Source organism: Engystomops pustulosus, chromosome 9 (genome assembly GCF_040894005.1).
Source record: "Engystomops pustulosus chromosome 9, aEngPut4.maternal, whole genome shotgun sequence".
Lineage (NCBI taxonomy): Eukaryota > Metazoa > Chordata > Amphibia > Anura > Leptodactylidae > Engystomops > Engystomops pustulosus.
In genome coordinates this window covers 107,020,658-107,040,924 of record NC_092419.1, presented here as the reverse complement: position 1 = coordinate 107,040,924, position 20,267 = coordinate 107,020,658, and the positions used below count along the sequence as shown (strand labels likewise).

At 51.1% G+C, this 20,267-nt stretch overlaps 2 protein-coding genes and 1 long non-coding RNA gene across 4 annotated transcripts in view; 2 read left to right on the top strand and 1 right to left on the bottom strand.

Annotated features, from left to right (window-relative positions):
• Positions 1 to 20,267, top strand: part of LOC140077847 (lipocalin) — an 83,053-nt gene that overhangs the window by 58,585 nt on the left and 4,201 nt on the right. The gene's annotated exons all lie outside the window — the stretch shown is intronic.
• Positions 1,167 to 11,735, top strand: LOC140077846 (protein AMBP-like). Its single transcript, XM_072125390.1, has 10 exons — positions 1,167 to 1,344; positions 2,048 to 2,190; positions 2,318 to 2,394; positions 2,471 to 2,584; positions 2,839 to 2,940; positions 6,693 to 6,730; positions 6,936 to 7,011; positions 10,881 to 11,048; positions 11,247 to 11,420; positions 11,499 to 11,735. The coding sequence occupies exons 1-10, from the start codon at positions 1,237 to 1,239 to the stop codon at positions 11,528 to 11,530; spliced, it is 1,032 nt and encodes a 343-aa protein (XP_071981491.1). The 5' UTR covers positions 1,167 to 1,236; the 3' UTR covers positions 11,531 to 11,735.
• LOC140077849 (uncharacterized) lies at positions 2,832 to 18,306 on the bottom strand. The gene is made up of 3 exons (XR_011849843.1): positions 17,893 to 18,306; positions 3,448 to 3,599; positions 2,832 to 3,314 (listed from the first exon to the last, which is right to left on the bottom strand). It is a non-coding gene; the product is annotated as an uncharacterized lncRNA (long non-coding RNA).

Here is a 20,267-nt window from a genome sequence, read left to right as displayed (position 1 = left end):
TTTGTGCAGTCATTAGCCCAACGGCTATACGCCTCCGGGCTTGCAAGTGTCAGCGTGTCCCTGTCCTGTCCCACCAAGTGTCAGCGTGTCCCTGTCCTGTCCCCCAAGTGTCAGCGTGTCCCTGTCCTGTCCCACCAAGTGTCAGCGTGTCCCTGTCCTGTCCCCCCAAGTGACAGCATGTCCCTGTCCTGTCCCCACAAGTGTCAGCGTGTCCCTGTCCTGTTCCCCCCAAGTGTCAGCGTGTCCCTGTCCTGTCCCCCAAGTGTCAGCCTGTCCCTGTCCTGTCCCCCAAGTGTCAGCATGTCCCTGTCCTGTCCCCCAAGTGTCAGCGCGTCCCTGTCCTGTCCCCCCCAGGTGTCAGCCTGTCCTGTCCTGTCCCCCAAGTGTCAGCGTGTCCCTGTCCTGTCCCCCCCAGGTGTCAGCCTGTCCTGTCCTGTCCCCCAAGTGTCAGCGTGTCCCTGTCCTGTCCCCCCAAGTGTCAGCGTGTCCCTGTCCTGTCCCCCCAAGTGTCAGCGCGTCCCTGTCCTGTCCCCCCAAGTGTCAGCGTGTCCCTGTCCTGTCCCCCAAGTGTCAGCGTGTCGCTGTCCTGTCCCCCAAGTGTCAGCGTCTCCCTGTCCTGTCCCCCAAGTGTGAGTGTGCCCCTGTCCTGTCCCCCCAAGTGTCAGCGTGTCCCTGTCCTGTCCCCCCAAGTGTCAGTGTGTCCCTGTCCTGTCCCCCCAAGTGTCAGCGTGCCCCTGTCCTGTCCCCCCAAGTGTCAGCGTGTCCCTGTCCTGTCCCCCCAAGTGTCACCGTGTCCCTGTCCTGTCCCCCAAGTGTGAGTGTGCCTCTGGAGAGAGGGGAGTAATCTGCTTGTTATATGCTGTCAGGATCAGGTCGGTGCCGCTGACTATTTTCTCTCCCGTGTCTCCTGCTCTCAGTGATATATAATATATAGAGAATAATAAAATATCGGATTCATGGTTCTCCTTGGTGACATCTAATGTTATTGGTCCTGAGGCTACGATGCTGATAACCTCCTGGCTGCCATCTATGGGAGATATAGGTTGGTGTATTATTATTGATCGGCTGTGCTCTGGGAGGAGGGGTCTCCTGTTCCTCTTTATTTGAAGTTCACATCAAAACGTCCCATTGCCATTGGTTGGATTTTGTCCATGTCACAGGTCGTTCCCTCTGCTGACACATTACACAATTGGGAGGTGACAGAGGCGGCAGTGTATCCCGGAGCTGACCATCAGGATGAAGCTTTATCTGTGTCTCCTGCCGACCCTCCTAGGATTAGTGACTGGGACCCCCGTCCAGAGTGGAGACCCCGTCCCAACACAGGAGAACTTTGATGTCAATGGGGTAAGAACATAAAGGGTTAATATACTCAGAGCCTTCCCATTAGACCAGTGTCCATCTATTAGTGTCCGGCTACCTATATAATGTAGGGTCAGGATGTTGTTGGGTTACATTGTAACAACCAAGAATAACTGACCTTAGTGACCCTAGAGATGTGATCAGCTTGACCACGGCGGGATCCTGAGCTGGACCACGGCGGGATCCTGAGCTGGACCACGGCGGGATCCTGAGCTGGACCACGGCGGGATCCTGAGCTGGACCACGGCGGGATCCTGATCTGGACCACGGCGGGATCCTGATCTGGACCACGGCGGGATGCTGATCTGGACCACGGCGGGATGCTGATCTGGACCACGGCGGGATCCTGATCTGGACCACGGCGGGATCCTGATCTGGACCACGGCGGGATCCTGATCTGGACCACGGCGGGATCCTGATCTGGACCACGGCGGGATCCTCAGCTGGACCACGGCGGGATCCTCAGCTGGACCACGGCGGGATCCTCAGCTGGACCACCGCGGGATCCTCAGCTGGACCACCGCGGGATCCTCAGCTGGACCACCGCGGGATCCTCAGCTGGACCACCCCGGGATTCTCAGCTGGACCACTCCGGGATCTTCCAGTGCACTGTTGGGCCGGTCCAACCTGGAGTATAAGGAGGTTGCGTTGTCGCTATTTCTTTTAACCCATTGTCTGCTCTTCCCAGATTTTCGGTAAGTGGTACGACATCGCCATCGGCTCCACCTGTAAATGGCTCAAAAAATACAAGGGAAAATATGACATGGGGACACTGGAGCTGAACGAAGGTCCGACAGATGAAGAGATCGAAACCCTCAGCACCAGGATGAGGTAAGACACTACACCTAATGGGCCCCAGAGAGTGGAGGGGTGCCCCCTAGCTACATGCTATACCACTGCCATCTAGAGGCCGGCTGAGAGTACAGCAAGCACCAACACCTGTGTTATTTCCTCATAGACGTGGAATCTGCTCCCAAGTTTCCGGCACCTATAAGAAGACTGATGTCCCCGGGAAGTTTACATATATTAGTGAGAGTAAGTTTCCCTATAGATTTCCTGATATGTCACGGCTTCACTACCTGTATAACAGCCGCTGTGTCCTCCCCTGCAGGATACGGAGCACAAGTGGTTAACTACATCGTGTTCACCAACTACAAGGAATATGCCACCATGCTGATGAGGAAGACCAAGAGGGGAGAGACCACCACCACGGTCAAGCTGTACGGTGAGTGCCCGGCGCCCCCTAGTCATGTAATACTTAAAGGGGCGCTCCAGCCAACTCAGATATATCTAGTGCAGGACGTACAGGGACATGTATAATAAAGAGGTCACCCTCACCTATACTACTGAATAGTAACAGAAATTTAAAGGGGAACTCCACCCAATATTAATTTTAGGATAGATCTACTGATACATAGTGAATTTTGTATCAAGTTGTAATATCAATATAATATAACATTCTTTTCTTTCGGGGGACAGGGAGAACCCCGGAGCTGAGGCAGAGTCTCATCGATGACTTCAGGCAGTTCGCCTCGGAGCAAGGGATCGCAGAGGACTCCATCTTTGTCCTTGAGAATAAAGGTAAGTTTTCTGTCCATCACTGGATTATGTTAGCGCTTAGATTAGGGTCATGTTTGCACTTTATTTAAGGCTGCAATGCCCTTTCCTTTTGGAGACCCCCAGTATCAGCACAGGAACATCACTGGACTCCTTACTCCTCGGGAAATCATCCCCCTAGTGGTGACAGACACTGATGCTGAGGAGTGTGAGATTTCCCCCTCCCTCTCCTGCAGACTCTGTTTTAAGGCTCTGCACAAACTGATTGGTTCCATTATCATCCTTTTCATTGCCTGTGGATGTTCTCTTCCTTCTTTACACATATACACAGTCTGTGTGATAACCCTTCCTCTCCTGCCGAGTCCGGCCCTCAGTGCTCTGCTTTCTCCATACGCAACCTGTTAAAGGGAACCCGTCATCAGGACACACATTTTCACCTAAGGGCAGGCTCCCATAGCCTTTTTAACACAATCTGCCTTTATAATTAACATTATTGCTTTTACTCACTTTTAAAAGTTGATACAAGTTTACCTGGATCCATGTCAGCAAACTGCATTGAGTCATAGGGGTGTCAGAGCTCCGGAGTCATCATCATTATCTCCTCTCTGCTCTGCCAGCTCTTCCTCTCTTGCTCCTTTCCCCTCACTCCTGCTGATGAGAACTGATAAGGGGTCTGCTAAAGGCTACATGGGGGAGAGAGGAAAGAAGAAGATTTAGTAAAGCAGAGAGCAGATAATGATGATGCTTGGATCCTTGTAACCAACGTTTTTATGACTTAATACAGCTTGCTGGCAGGGAGGCGGCTATACATTTATTTACTTTTAAAAGTGAGTGGAATCAGTAATGTTAATTATAAAAGCAGATTGGGAATTATGAAAATGTGTGATCCTGATGACAGCTTCTCTTTAGTTTCCTCTCCCTCCGCATTGTCTGCTGTGCTTTGTCCTGCTTTACAGAGATACACAGCCCTTCTCCTTAGATGCTCAGCTTTCTGTACACACATACACCCAGCCTTTATGATTCCCCTTCCTCTCCTGCAGAGTCCTGCCATCTACTTCCCCTATACATGGATACATAGCCCCTGTATTCCCCCTCCCTCCTCCCTCTGTACACAGATACACAGCCTGTGTCACCCCTTCCTCTCCTGCAGAGTCCTGCCATCTACTTCCCCTATACATGGATACATAGCCCCTGTATTCTCCCTCATCACTCCCTCCTCCCTCTGTACACAGATACACAGCCTGTGTCACCCCTTCCTCTCCTGCAGGGTCCTGCCATCTACTTTCCCTATACATGGATACATAGCCCCTGTATTCCCCCTCCCTCCTCCCTCTGTACACAGATACACAGCCTGTGTCACCCCTTCCTCTCCTGCAGAGTCCTGCCATCTACTTTCCCTATACATGGATACATAGCCCCTGTATTCCCCCTCCCTCTTCCCTCTGTACACAGATACACAACCTGTGTCACCCCTTCCTCTCCTGCAGAGTCCTGCCATCTACTTCCCCTATATATGAATACATAGCCCCTGTATTCTCCCTCATCACTCCCTCCTCCCTCTGTACACAGATACACAGCCTGTGTCACCCCTTCCTCTCCTGCAGAGTCCTGCCATCTACTTTCCCTATACATGGATAAAGGCCCCTGTATTCCCCCTCCCTCTGTACACAGATACACAGCCTGTGTCACACCTTCCTCTCCTGCAGAGTCCTGCCATCTACTTTCCCTATACATGGATACATAGCCCCTGTATTCCCCCTCCCTCCTCCCTCTGTACACAGATACACAGCCTGTGTCACACCTTCCTCTCCTGCAGAGTCCTGCCATCTACTTCCCCTATATATGAATACATAGCCCCTGTATTCCCCCTCCCTCCTCCCTCTGTACACAGATACACAGCCTGTGTCACACCTTCCTCTCCTGCAGAGTCCTGCCATCTACTTCCCCTATATATGAATACATAGCCCCTGTATTCCCCCTCCCTCCTCCCTCTGTACACAGATACACAGCCTGTGTCACACCTTCCTCTCCTGCAGAGTCCTGCCATCTACTTCCCCTATATATGAATACATAGCCCCTGTATTCCCCTCCCTCCTCCCTCTGCACACAGATACACAGCCTGTGTAACCCCCTTCATCTCCTGCAGATGCTCTGTGTTGTATACGCACTCCCAGCCTGGGTGACTCTCCTGCACAGTCTGTAGTGGGTCCCTGCTTCCCCAATACTCAGATACACAGGCCGTGTATTCCCTCTCCTTCCCGTGTCAGCTGCTGTATATACTCCTGTTCTATACAATGGTACCAGTAGGGTCACTAACCCCTGGTAAGGAGGATCTGAACCTAAAGGAGGGTTGGGGGATGTACACACGGCACAAAGGAGACAGGTAGAGGGTCAGAGGGCAGGCCAAGGTCAGGGCAGGCAGAGTCAATATGGCAAACAAGACAAAGGTCAGGACAGGTGGAAGAGGGAAGAGGTTCAGAATGGAGAAAACAAGTACAGACAGAACTATGGCAAACAGCAGTGAAACCTAGGTGCCTTCTATAACCAGGTTATTTAAAGGGATCGCACATGTGGCCTCCTCCCCATCCTTATGAAATCTCAGTGAGTAAAGGTAAGAAGAAGCCGACACAGCCAGGAGCCATGTGCTGTCAGATCTAAGCCACACAGACTCTACAACATGGTGATATCTACCTGACCAGCCAGGAATGCAGGACCCCCAAGATCCATCACATCCACCAGATCCATCGCATCCACCAGATCCACCAGATCCATCACATCCACCAGATTCACCAGATCCATCACATCCACCAGATCCATCAGATCCATCCCATCCACCGGATCCATCAGATCCCCCAGATCCATCACATCCACCGGATCCATCAGATCCCCCAGATCCATCACATCCACCAGATCCAACAGATCCGTCACATCCACCAGATCCACCAGATCCATCAGATCCACCAGATTCACCAGATCCATCACATCCACCAGATCCATCACATCCACCAGATCCATCACATCCCCCAGATCCATCACATCCACCAGATCCATCAGATCCCCCAGATCCATCACATCAACCAGATCCATCAGATCCATCAGATCCAACAGATCCGTCACATCCACCAGATCCGTCAGATCCACCAGATCCATCACATCCACCAGATCCATCACATCCACCAGATCCATCACATCCACCAGATCCATCACATCCACCAGATCCCCCAGATCGATCACATCCACCAGATCCATCAGATCCATCAGATCCATCAGATCCATCAGATCCACCAGACCCGTCAGATCCACCAGATCCGTCAGATCCACCAGATCCGTCAGATGCACCAGATCCACCAGATCCCCCAGATCCATCACTTCCACCAGATCCATCAGATCCCCCAGATCCATCACATCCACCAGATCCAACAGATCCGTCACATCCGTCAGATCCACCAGATCCGTCAGATGCACCAGATCCACCAGATCCCCCAGATCCATCACATCCACCAGATCCATCAGATCCCCCAGATCCATCACATCCACCAGATCCAACAGATCCGTCACATCCGTCAGATCCACCAGATCCATCAGATCCATCAGATCCATCAGGTCCACACGTTCATAAGTGGCAACAAACAGAAGCATAAGAGCCTGAACAAGCAGGGGCCCCCTGATATAGCAAAGCCAGATCCCTGCTATGACCCCACTTCATACAAGCAGCAGATGCCGATGCATAGAGACCTAACAATATGAAATATCTCTCGTTTTCCTTTCCCGAACAGGTGAATGTACCCCCGGAGATATCGAGGTGCCTCGCATGGTAAGAGACGTTACACTGATTTCCCCTTTTGCTGTAAGTGGATATGATTTACAGGTCCTGCACACACAGATGCAGGGTCCTAGGACCACCTGTCTGGCCGTGAGGCTATGCACTGGTCTGGATGAGAGAATCAGATCTATTCACTGACAGCAAGCAGACTGCACATTACACAGACTGAGCTGCATACAATTGTTTCCATTTTCAGAGATCTCGGAGAGCAGCGGCTAATGAGGCAGAGGAGGGGTCCGGGGATGACACCCCCTTTAAGAACAGCAAGTCAGGTAAGTGCCCCTCCATCATCGCTCTTTTTTGTAATAGACCTAGTGTCACAATTTGCCAGATCTCTGTTTGCTGCCAAAAGCCGAAAATGAGATAGATAGTAGTTTAGTACAGATCCAATAGTTCTGCAGCTGAGCTTTTGCTACTGTGTATCAGTGTAGATTATTCTAATCACAGCAGTAAAACATGTTACACTGTAACGATTCCTACAGCCACTCTGCTCTGAGTGAATCCTGGAATATAAATCCACATATCACAGTCCTGCTGCTACTCACAACATACACACAAAGGTCTGATTACCTCCAGGGACAATAACTAACACTGTCTGCAGATTGCACAGAGCACAGCAGTGTGAGGTCTGATTACACATCTCTCCAGGGACAGTACATAACACTGGCTGCAGAGAACACAGAGCACAGCAGTGTGAGGTCTGATTACACATCTCTCCAGGGACAATACATAACACTGGCTGCAGAGAGCACAGGGCACAGCATTGTGAGGTCTGATTACACATCTCTCCAGGGACAGTACATAACACTGGCTGCAGAGAGCACAGAGCACAACAGTGTGAGGTCTGATTACACATCTCTCCAGGGACAATACATAACACTGGAGGCAGAGAGCATAGAGCACAGCAGTGTGAGGTATGATTACACATCTCTCCAGGGACAATACATAACACTGGCTGCAGAGAGCACAGAGCACAGCAGTGTGAGGTATGATTACACATCTCTCCAGGGACAATACATAACACTGGCTGCAGAGAGCACAGAGCACAGCAGTGTGAGGTCTGATTACACATCTCTCCAGGGACAATACATAACACTGGCTGCAGAGAGCACAGTGCACAGCAGTGTGAGGTGTGATTACACATCTCTCCAGGGACAATACATAACACTGGCTGCAGAGAGCACAGAGCACAGCAGTGTGAGGTCTGATTACACATCTCTCCAGGGACAGTACATAACACTGGCTGCAGAGAGCACAGAGCACAGCAGTGTGAGGTCTGATTACACATCTCTCCAGGGACAATACATAACACTGGCTGCAGAGAGCACAGGGCACAGCAGTGTGAGGTATGATTACACATCTCTCCAGGGACAGTACATAACACTGGCTGCAGAGAGCACAGAGCACAGCACTGTGAGGTCTGATTACACATCTCTCCAGGGACAATACATAACACTGGCTGCAGAGAGCACAGAGCACAGCAGTGTGAGGTATGATTACACATCTCTCCAGGGACAATACATAACACTGTCTGCAGAGAGCACAGAGCACAGCAGTGTGAGGTCTGATTACACATCTCTCGAGGGACATAACACTGGCTGCAGAGAGAACAGAACACAGCAGTGTGAGGTATGATCACACATCTCTCCAGGGACAGTACATAACACTGGCTGCAGAGAGCACAGAGCACAGCAGTGTGAGGTCTGATTACACATCTCTCCAGGGACAGTACATAACACTGGCTGCAGAGAGCACAGAGCACAGCAGTGTGAGGTCTGATTACACATCTCTCCAGGGACAATACATAACACTGGCTGCAGAGAGCACAGAGCACAGCAGTGTGAGGTATGATTACACATCTCTCCAGGGACAGTACATAACACTGGCTGCAGAGAGCACAGAGCACAGCAGTGTAAGGTATGATTACACATCTCTCCAGGGACGGTACATAACACTGGCTGCAGAGAGCACAGAGCACAGCAGTGTGAGGTATGATTACACATCTCTCCAGGGACAATACATAACACTGGCTGCAGAGAGCACAGAGCACAGAAGTGTGAGGTATGATTACACATATCTCCAGGGACAGTACATAACACTGGCTGCAGAGAGCACAGAGCACAGCAGTGTGAGGTATAATTACACATCTCTCCAGGGACACTACATAACACTGGCTGCAGAGAGCACAGAGCACAGCAGTGTGAGGTATGATTACACATCTCTCCAGGGACAGTACATAACACTGGCTGCAGACAGCACAGAGCACAGCAGTGTGAGGTCTGATTACACATCTCTCCAGGGACAATACATAACACTGGCTGCAGAGAGCACAGAGCACAGAAGTGTGAGGTATGATTACACATCTCTCCAGGGACAATACATAACACTGGCTGCAGAGAGCACAGAGCACAGCAGTGTGAGGTATGATTACACATCTCTCCAGGGATAACACCTAACACTGGCTGCAGAGAGCACAGAGCACAGCAGTGTGAGGTCTGATTACACATCTCTCCAGGGACAATACATATCACTGGCTGCAGAGAGCACAGAGCACAGCAGTGTGAGGTCTGATTACACATCTCTCCAGGGACAATACACAGCACTGGCTGCAGAGAACACAGAGCACAGCAGTGTGAGGTCTGATTACACATCTCTCCAGGGACAATACATAACACTGGCTGCAGAGAGCACAGAGCACAGCAGTGTGAGGTATGATTACACATCTCTCAAGGAACAATAACTAACACTGTCTGCAGAGAGCACAGAGCACAGCAGTGTGAGGTATGATTACACATCTCTCCAGGGACAGTACATAACACTGGCTGCAGAGAGCACAGAGCACAGCAGTGTGAGGTATGATTACACATCTCTCCAGGGACAATACATAACACTGACTGCAGAGAGCACAGAGCACAGCAGTGTGAGGTATGATTACACATCTCTCCAGGTACAATAACTAACATTGTCTGCAGAGAGCACAGAGCACAGCAGTGTGAGGTATAATTACACATCTCTCCAGGTACAATACATAACACTGCCTGCAGAGAGCACAGAGCACAGCAGTGCGAGGTATGATTACACATCTCTCCAGGTACAATACATAACACTGGCTGCAGAGAGAACAGAGCACAGCAGTGTGAGGTCTGATTACACATCTCTCCAGGGACAATACATAACACTGGCTGCAGAGAGCACAGAGCACAGCAGTGTGAGGTCTGATTACACATCTCTCCAGGGACAATACATAACACTGGCTGCAGAGAGCACAGAGCACAGCAGTGTGAGGTCTGGTTACACATCTCTCCAGGGACAATACATAACACTGGCTGCAGAGAGCACAGAGCACAGCAGTGTGAGGTATAATTACACATCTCTCCAGGTACAATACATAACACTGTCTGCAGAGAGCACAGAGCACAGCAGTGTGAGATCTGATTACACATCTCTCCAGGTACAATACATAACACCGGCTGCAGAGAGCATAGAGCACAGCAGTGTGAGGTATGATTACACATCTCTCCAGGGACAATACATAACACTGGCTGCAGAGAGTACAGAGCACAGCAGTGTGAGGTATGATAACACATCTCTCCAGGGACAATACATAACACTGGCTGCAGAGAGCACAGAGCACAGCAGTATGAGGTCTGATTACACATCTCTCCAGGGACAATAGATAACACTGGCTGCAGACAGCACAGAGCACAGCAGTGTGAGGTATGATTACACATCTCTCCAGGGACAATACATAACACTGGCTGCAGAGAGCACAGAGCACAGCAGTGTGAGGTATGATTACACATCTCTCCAGGGACAATACATAACACTGGCTGCAGAGAGCACAGAGCACAGCAGTGTGAGGTCTGATTACACATCTCTCCAGGGACAATATAAAACACTGGTTACAGACAGCACAGAGCACAGCAGTGTGAGGTATGATTACACATCTCTCCAGGGACAATACATAACACTGGCTGCGGAGAGCACAGAGCACAGCAGTGTGAGGTATGATTACACATCTCCCTGGGGACAATACATAACACTGGCTGCAGAGAGCACAGAGCACAGCAGTGTGAGGACATACCCCCAGCACATGTATAAGATATATAAATGATGTATCTGCTCCTTGTCCCCCTTGCAGCTGGATGCCACATGCTGCCCGCTGCTGGTCCTTGCTTGGGGTCCTTAAACCGCTATTTCTACAACTCCTCCTCCATGGCCTGCGAGACGTTCCGATATGGCGGATGCCTTGGAAATCTGAACAACTTTGATAAAGAGCGAGATTGTCTCCAGACCTGCAGGACGGAAGGTGAGGGGATCGATGGGCACCATGAAATCCTAAAAAATAGAGGGCATTGCCCAATATTTCCACTGAGGGCAAGGTGTCCCCCCAAGTACTGGCAGACCCCTGACACCACTACCCCCAACTACATCCCCATAACCATATTTCGGGTTTAGTGATCCCCCACATTCCTGGTCCTGGCTGATCCGGTCATCTCTCTTCCAGCCGCCTGCCGCTTACCCATAGTCCGGGGCCCCTGCAGGGGCATCCACCCTCGCTGGGCATTTGATGCCACACAAGGAAAGTGCATCACCTTCCAATATGGCGGCTGCCAAGGAAATGGTAACCACTTCTACACAGAGAAGGAATGTAAGGAGTACTGTGGAGTCCCTACAAATGGTGAGTGCCAACCCTGGGATGCCACGAGGTGCCGACACTCCGTCATAATTGACTAACTTTACAATTTTTACATTTCAGATGAGCAAGAATTTATAGATACGGACAATTAAGGGGCCGCGCTCTGCCGCCATGTGCCTCGACCAGGGACCTGCTAGATGGGACCGGAGTAACCTGGAGAGACGGATCTGTAATGGGAAGACTCGTCCTCCATCATATATGTCATTATATTGTCTGCAAAGTAAAAAGTGTGGAAGGGGACGGAGGAATCCAATAATGTTTTGATATTTTATTAAACTTTTCCAAAAACATGGAAAACGACTTTGCCTTTTTTCAGGTTGTTTTATCCTTTAACTATTGCATGACATTTTAGGAACACTCCATCCAAGATTACTACATATATATGGTACCAGAACCAAGCTTACTACATAGATACAGGACCAGAAACAAGCAGAGACAGACAGCCTAATACTGTACCAGGTTTATCACAGTGGGGCGCATTTACTTACCCGGTCCTGTCGCGATCCCGCAGCTTGTTCTCCTACGAGGATTTGGGTTCTGCTGGGATTCACTAAGGTCGTGCGCCCGTATCCAGCAGGTGTCACTGCTGCGCTGAGGTCCCCCGGAGTTCACCTTCTTCTTCCCGGTGCATGTAAGTACGTGTCAAGCGACACAAATTCTTTTTTAAATGCTGCATTTTTTTCTGAATCCGACGAATTTTCCAACGCCCACGCCCCCTGACACAAAGCCGGTGCGGGGGCAATTTGGCGCAAATTGAAATATTCTGGAAACCCGACGAGAATGCACGATTCGGACCCTTAGTAAATGAGCCCCAAGGACTGCAGCATAAATATTTGGGGGAACCTCCCCTCCCCTGCCCCCCACCTCACAAAAGGCACATACCTTATATACTCGAGTATAAGCCTAGTTGGTAATACATTTCAGATGTCTTTATAAATGTTTTATCGATGGCTCAATCCATGGGAATTGAGACAGAATTCTTCTAAAAAAGACTTTTATTAATTAATTCTGTTACTGAAAATCCAGACATGGAGGTGGAGTTACGTCCTGTATACATTCAGGCTACTCCGCCCACTAACTGACGCTGTCACTGCAAACGCCCCTCCTTCATGAATGTGCAACATCCCCCACCGGGGCCTTCTCTTGGGTCCTGGAGGCAGCCGGGGGCCCAGAATACTGGAGTGGCTGGCGGTTGCGGCCTAGGAACCCTGTGGTCACGGTGCTTGGTATGGAGGACCAGAGGGCTGTCCTACAGCCTGGCAGCTCTCCAGCAGGTGGTGTGTGCAAGAAATATGGAGGGAGAGGCTGATGCAATGAATTCTCCATGGGGCAACCCCTGAGTGTCTGTAGGATGAGTCCCCTGGGTGATGGGTGGGGAGCCCGTGGTGGTAACAGCCGTATCCAGGGATCAGGTGGAGGCAACGTTGTGCAAAATAAGTCAAGGTTCTTTATTGGAACAACTGCAGGTAACAGCCTAAACGATTTTGTAACAGAATCCGGATTGCTGGAGTGGTCATGGAGAGTGATCCTCAGGAGTTGGATCACCAGCCTGGTAGTAAGTGCAGGCTGGGATGTAGCTGTGTCCAATTGTGGAAGCTGCTGCTTGTGTCCTGGGTGTTGCTGAGTTCTGTTTGCATCAATAAAGGTGTGCTACACACTATCTCTCTAGTCACTCTGTCTCTGTGATAGGACCTGGGGCCTAAGAGCTGCTCATGTGGTGAGAGCCTGGGCCTAGGGGCTAAGCACTCTCTGACACTGACCTAGCCCCTCCCAGACTGGAGGGCATGCAACAGAACACCTTAGGTAAACCACCTGTAAGGGCACTTTAATTGTTTACCCAGAACACAAATATCAGTAAACTGTAACTTCCAAAATATGACAGACACTTCTTGCTGGGTGGAAAATTAGGTCACAGCTTTATTTATTTTATATATTAACCCGTAATATCCAAAATCAGGCACTTGGAATAGAATCACACATTTTTGAGCTCTGGAAGCTGTATGCCAGCTGGACTCCCAGCTGCCAATTCGGCCAACCGAGCAATCACCATCTCAAATCTTCCACCATTCCGCCACCAGCAGATCCGTGTACCCCTACATGGATCTGCGCCCCCACCCAACAAGAAGAAGTGTCTACTCAATACTATCAGAAAAACCCCAGAGGAATATATTCAGGCCCATCTCTTGGTAACACTGTTTGGACACATTACATCTGCTCGTTCCCACTATCTCCCTGTGCCGTACTAGATCACCACACTTATAGTGCATGAAATGGACCATGCCGGAGTTAACCGTATACCCGGCCCACTCCACAGCAGTAGAATTCCTAGAACCTTGCCAGATAACTCAGGGAACTTTCTTCAAAACATTGTTTTCACAATTTCTGGAAGAAGATTGCACACTGCCAAGGCCCGTCTCATTAAGGTCAATAATACAGCCTCTGGGAGGACCTGAATCCATTTTAAGCCCTGGATAGACCTCCAAAATACATCTGCCTGTTGAAACCCCCAAAAACTCGTTCCCACCAGGGAGACCTGAAATATGTACAAATGACACAGAATGTTGTCATGAGGCAAACATTAACCAGAGAACCTGAAACTATAAGAGGGTAAAAAAGCAATCCCACAATACATCAGGCAGGGAGCAGAGCATGTAGTCCTTCCAAACCTCATAACCTCCAAACCTGGGAGGCTCTAAACCCCTCAGCTGCTGCCCCAATCTGAAAGGAATGGGTGCCCTCATAAGATAAGAGAAAGATAGGTAATCCTTTATTAGTCCCACAGTGGGGAAATTTACACCCAGGATTCACATCTTCTTGGGTCCAACCTAAGAACCCCAACATATTTAAAATATCACCTGAAATTAAATATGGGAAAGTGAGGGGAGGAGGCACATTCATGAACTAAAAATTGGGACCCAAACCGAGATAAAGATAAAATCACCTGAGAGACTGTAACCGGGCCAGAGACAGCCCCTAGAAACCCATACAGCTGTACCTGACGATTATCGGGCAACTATTATGCCTATAATAGTATTGTATCGATATACAAACACTTGGTCCTAAGTGAATTACCCCTTAATAAACAGAAGGTAGGAGGGTGGCTGAACGAGAGATAGGATCCCTGATACAAATGGTCACAAAACTAGGGGTTAGGCTTAAGGCAAAGGAAAACAAGGTCTTGTATTCTAGGTGCTGGGTAGCACCTAACCAGGTCATATGACAAGTTGTGAAGAAAATGGCCACCGGGTGGACCCCGGACCTTCCATAGCCGATATTGGATGCCACTGGTGAAAAGACCTGGAGACTCAAACTGGACAAATTGCAGCCAAAGTATAAAAACACTCAGTACATGTTGGGCCCATTAGGTGATGTTCAACTCCAAACAGCAAAAAAACCAAGCAAGTTACACAACAGGGAAAGACCCGGAAGGGATGAATAAGATTACAACAAGTCAATAACAAACTACAACCCAAAGTGATCAGCACAGAAATCGCTTCTCATATGGGAAACAATAGCCCCACAAATCAATGCAACCACAAATGGGAAGAGATCCAGAAAAGTCAGGTTCTGGTCCGGGCCAGAGTCAGATCACTGTGGTGCCCAAGGTTCTCCAGCACACATCCCCAAATTCCAACCAAAGCCACAGGAGACCCGGCTCTGGCCGTCAGCATGTAATAACATTGGCATGGCAACAAAATCATCACTAAATTGTAAGGTGAACATAAAGTCTGGTGATAATATGGATGCGATGTTCTGATATTATAAAACAAGCACAAATGCTGTGAGACAAAAACTCCCCCAGCGGTGTAACCCTGCGAGCGCCAACCACAAAGAGAGAAAAACTCCCCCAGCGGTGTAACCCTGCGAGCAACAACCACAAAGAGAGAAAAACTCCCCCAGCGGTGTAACCCTGCGAGCAACAACCACAAAGCCAAAGAGAAAACCTCCCCCAGCGGTGTAACCCTGCGAGCAACAACCACAAAGCCAAAGAGAGAAAAACTCCCCCAGCGGTGTAACCCTGCGAGCACCAACCACAAAGCCAAAGAGAGAAAAACTCCCCCAGCGGTGTAACCCTGCGAGCAACAACCACAAAGCCAAAGAGAAAAACTCCCCCAGCGGTGTAACCCTGCGAGCAACAACCACAAAGAGAGAAAAACTCCCCCAGCGGTGTAACCCTGCGAGCACCAACCACAAAGCCAAAGAGAAAACCTCCCCCAGCGGTGTAACCCTGCGAGCAACAACCACAAAGCCAAAGAGAGAAAACCTCCCCCAGCGGTGTAACCCTGCGAGCAACAACCACAAAGCCAAAGAGAAAAACTCCCCCAGCGGTGTAACCCTGCGAGCAACAACCACAAAGCCAAAGAGAAAACCTCCCCCAGCGGTGTAACCCTGCGAGCAACAACCACAAAGCCAAAGAGAGAAAAATTCCCCCAGCGGTGTAACCCTGCGAGCAACAACCACAAAGCCAAAGAGAGAAAAACTCCCCCAGCGGTGTAACCCTGCGAGCAACAACCACAAAGCCAAAGAGAGAAAAACTCCCCCAGCGGTGTAACCCTGCGAGCAACAACCACAAAGCCAAAGAGAGAAAAACTCCCCCAGCGGTGTAACCCTGCGAGCAACAACCACAAAGCCAAAGAGAAAACCTCCCCCAGCGGTGTAACCCTGCGAGCAACAACCACAAAGCCAAAGAGAAAACCTCCCCCAGCGGTGTAACCCTGCGAGCAACAACCACAAAGAGAGAAAACCTCCCCCAGCGGTGTAACCCTGCGAGCAACAACCACAAAGCCAAAGAGAGAAAAATTCCCCCAGCGGTGTAACCCTGCGAGCAACAACCACAAAGCCAAAGAGAGAAAAACTCCCCCAGCGGTGTAACCCTGCGAGCAACAACCACAAAGCCAAAGAGAGAAAACCTCCCCCATCGGTGTAACCCTGCGAGCAACAACCACAAAGCCAAAGAGAAAACGTACAAAAGACGTGTACAAAGCAATAATAATAGTGTATCCTGCGGCAAATGGCTGAGGACCGAGCACAGGCCTCAAGCCTTATCCGGGGGGATATCAAAACTATGCAGGAAAATGTAAACAAAGGGGCACAAACAGCAAAATTACAGGATCTACAGACAAATCATCCAAATAGTAACAGAGCGATAAAAAAGGGGTAACATATTAGACAACCCCGCCCAGGAAAGAACTAAAATGTTTCCCACTGCAATAACTTTACTTCTCCATGTACCAAATTATCTCCGTACATGTCCCCCAAGATCCGCAAAAGTACCACACCACAAGATGGCGCTACACAACACCGATCAGCATAGTAATTATATAAAGGAAATGAAGTAATGGTGGGAAGACAAGTATCACAATAATACTCACCGTCCACATAGCCGCTCAATCTGGGGGCACAAACAAGAAACACAAAGCCAAATCAATAACCAACCAGGCCATCGGGACCCCCGGCCGCCTACTGGTGAGGAAACACAACACGGATATAAGAAACATAATATATCTGAGCTTCCTCAGAAAACATCCCGGCATAGACCGGCTCTTGGAGAAGGATAGGGGTAAATGAGACAGTACTGCGCTGGTTACTTCTTTGGAACTATCCAAAGGAGAAATGTGCATGTCAAGAAATGGGGAGTGGAGGCTGAAGGGCAGGGGCACCTAAAAGGGGCACCACCACCCCTCCCCGGGAAACTTATTTCTATATATTTTCCAAAGGACACTGGGATGGCCTATTGCGACTGTCCTGAAAAAAAAAAAAAAACAACCCACATTATTAAACACACATGAAATAAGGAAACAAAACCTAAAAATTGAACACAGTTAACAACCTTAGAAGAATCATCTCAACCCCATCTCTAGCGCACTCACCGCCATCGTTTCATCCAAGGTGCTATCTTAGAAGGATAATTGGAAACGGGACAGAGACATACAATACGTTCATGTGCGCCCCCCACAGGAGAGGCATTAGAACTTATACTTACAGAGGTAGCGTCCCTCATTGCAGAACCATCAGCTCCGGGTCATAACCGGAACCTGTGCATGGTGTCGTATCACCACCAGAAAGGCCACCTGTGTCTTGCATGAAGAATAAATTGCCTCCCGATATGTGAACATCCCAAAATAACACTCAAGTGATTTTCACCCATCACATCTCAAAACAGAGAAAGCCTTGGGGTATTAATTGATAATCTCAGCTCCTTAGTGTTAGGGACTTGGGTCTGTGTTGTTAGGATTACTTGTTCCTTATCTGCTGTAAGCAGTTCTGACACAAGGACCAGATATCAATGTAAGCATTGGCCCATATCCTCTCCCCAATCTCCATATCTATATGGGTTCCATTATACAGTCCTTATGGTCACCTGCGTGCACAGGTGCCGGAGCCGCGCTAATATCTACCATAGCAGAGGGAACCTGTGTAATAGGCCATAAGAGAGGAGACTATTCTGTCTCACCATTGAGTCGCTCCCACACCCGCAGCTCCTCCATATTGTAGCTCAGCAGTTGGTGCAGGAATAGATGGACGATCCACAGGAACTGAAGTCACTGGAGGAACCAGGCCACGATCCTGGAATGACCCACTGTGGTCCCGCATATGCCGTTCACGGCTTCATGTACCAGTCATCGTCTTAGCGCTCGGGACCCACCGGAGATGATGGGGAGCGCCGCCTTGACGAACTGGACAACCTGGCCGCGGCCTGCGCCAGGTTGAATTAAACTCCGCAGAGCCGCGGCGGGAGCGCCAGCGTAACTCCCGGACGGAGGAAGGGGATTATGGGTATGAGATCTGTGACCATGGGAAACAACAAGGAGTAATACTGAAGTGACCGCAGCCCCTGGCTACAGGGGAGCGACAGAAGAGGCTGACACAGCAAGTGAGGGGTTAATTACAGCAGATCCCTGACTGGAGAGGGCTGTAGTGACATCTTCTACAGATACAGCACATGAGGGGTTAATTACAGAAGCTTCCTGCTAAGGAGAAAACTGCAGTGAGAGCCTCTACAGCTGCAGCATGTGAGGGGTTAATCCCAGCAGCCCCCTGACTATGGGGTGTGGGGGGCTGCAGTGGTATCTGCCACAGACACAACTACTGGGGACTGTACTGACCCCCAGAAACCACCTGAGAAGGTGCAGGGGCGTCCTCTGAGGACTGAGCACAACCAGTATGAGCTCCCACTATTACTGTGGGAACTACAGGGAGAGATGATGGGAGTGGTAGTGCAGGGAGAGATGATGGGAGTGGTAGTGCAGGGAGAGATGATGGGAGTGGTAGTGCAGGGAGAGATGATGGGAGTGGTAGTGCAGGGAGAGATGATAGAAGGGCATGGAGCTGCAGACTCTGAGCAGGGACATGGAGCTGCACCTGTGGTTAGTGAAGGAGCAGAGACCAGAGCAGAGTTACTACTGCTGTGTCTCTGCCTCCAGCTGTATGTGGTTACATGAGGAGAAGCAGAGCTACTGCAGGGTCTCCTCACCTCATGAGAGGCCTGGGGGTGGGGGAGGGTCTGGCCGGGCTGAGGCCTGGGGGTGGGGGAGGGTCTGGCCGGGCTGAGGCCTGGGGGTGGGGGAGGGTCTGGCCGGGCTGAGGCAGGAGCAGGGAGACTACATGGCCTCCTGCCTGGGGATGGAGCAGACACTGGCAGGAGATGATTCCTCACCTTCAGTGTCTGGATGGGGCCTCCATAGATACACAGGCGCCTGAGCCCTGGACACAGCACAGTCCTGCAGCGCACACCAGCCTGACCCCAGGAGAGGGACAGCGCACACCAGCCTGACCCCAGGAGAGGGACAGCGCACACCAGCCTGACCCCAGGAGAGGGACAGCGCACACCAGCCTGACCCCAGGAGAGGGACAGCGCACACCAGCCTGACCCCAGGAGAGGGACACCGCACACAAGCCTGACCCCAGGAGAGGGACAGCGCACACCAGCCTGACCCCAGGAGAGGGACAACGCACACCAGCCTGACCCCAGGAGAGGGACAGCGCACACCAGCCTGACCCCAGGAGAGGGACAGCGCACACAAGCCTGACCCCAGGAGAGGGACAGCGCACACCAGCCTGACCCCAGGAGAGGGACAGCGCACACCAGCCTGACCCCAGGAGAGGGACAGCGCACACAAGCCTGACCCCAGGAGAGGGACAGCGCACACCAGCCTGACCCCAGGAGAGGGACAGCGCACACCAGCCTGACCCCAGGAGAGGGACAGCGCACACAAGCCTGACCCCAGGAGAGGGACAGCGCACACCAGCCTGACCCCAGGAGAGGGACAGCGCACACCAGCCTGACCCCAGGAGAGGGACAGCGCACACAAGCCTGACCCCAGGAGAGGGACAGCGCACACCAGCCTGACCCCAGGAGAGGGACAGCGCACACCAGCCTGACCCCAGGAGAGGGACAGCGCACACCAGCCTGACCCCAGGAGAGGGACAGCGCACACCAGCCTGACCCCAGGAGAGGGACAGCGCACACAAGCCTGACCCCAGGAGAGGGACAGCGCACACAAGCCTGACCCCAGGAGAGGGACAGCGCACACCAGCCTGACCCCAGGAGAGGGACAGCGCACACCAGCCTGACCCCAGGAGAGGGACAGCGCACACCAGCCTGACCCCAGGAGAGGGACAGCGCACACAAGCCTGACCCCAGGAGAGGGACAGCGCACACCAGCCTGACCCCAGGAGAGGGACAGCGCACACAAGCCTGACCCCAGGAGAGGGACAGCGCACACCAGCCTGACCCCAGGAGAGGGACAGCGCACACCAGCCTGACCCCAGGAGAGGGACAGCGCACACAAGCCTGACCCCAGGAGAGGGACAGCGCACACCAGCCTG

Excerpts from the sequence above, each read along its gene's own strand:
- LOC140077846 (XM_072125390.1), top strand. The coding sequence starts at position 1,237 with ATGAAGCTTTATCTGTGTCTCCTGCCGACCCTCCTAGGATTAGTGACT. Across the intron at positions 2,941-6,692 it reads CTTTGTCCTTGAGAATAAAG|GTGAATGTACCCCCGGAGAT; the intron begins GTAAGTTTTCTG and ends TTTCCCGAACAG. Across the intron at positions 11,049-11,246 it reads CCAGACCTGCAGGACGGAAG|CCGCCTGCCGCTTACCCATA; the intron begins GTGAGGGGATCG and ends TCTCTCTTCCAG.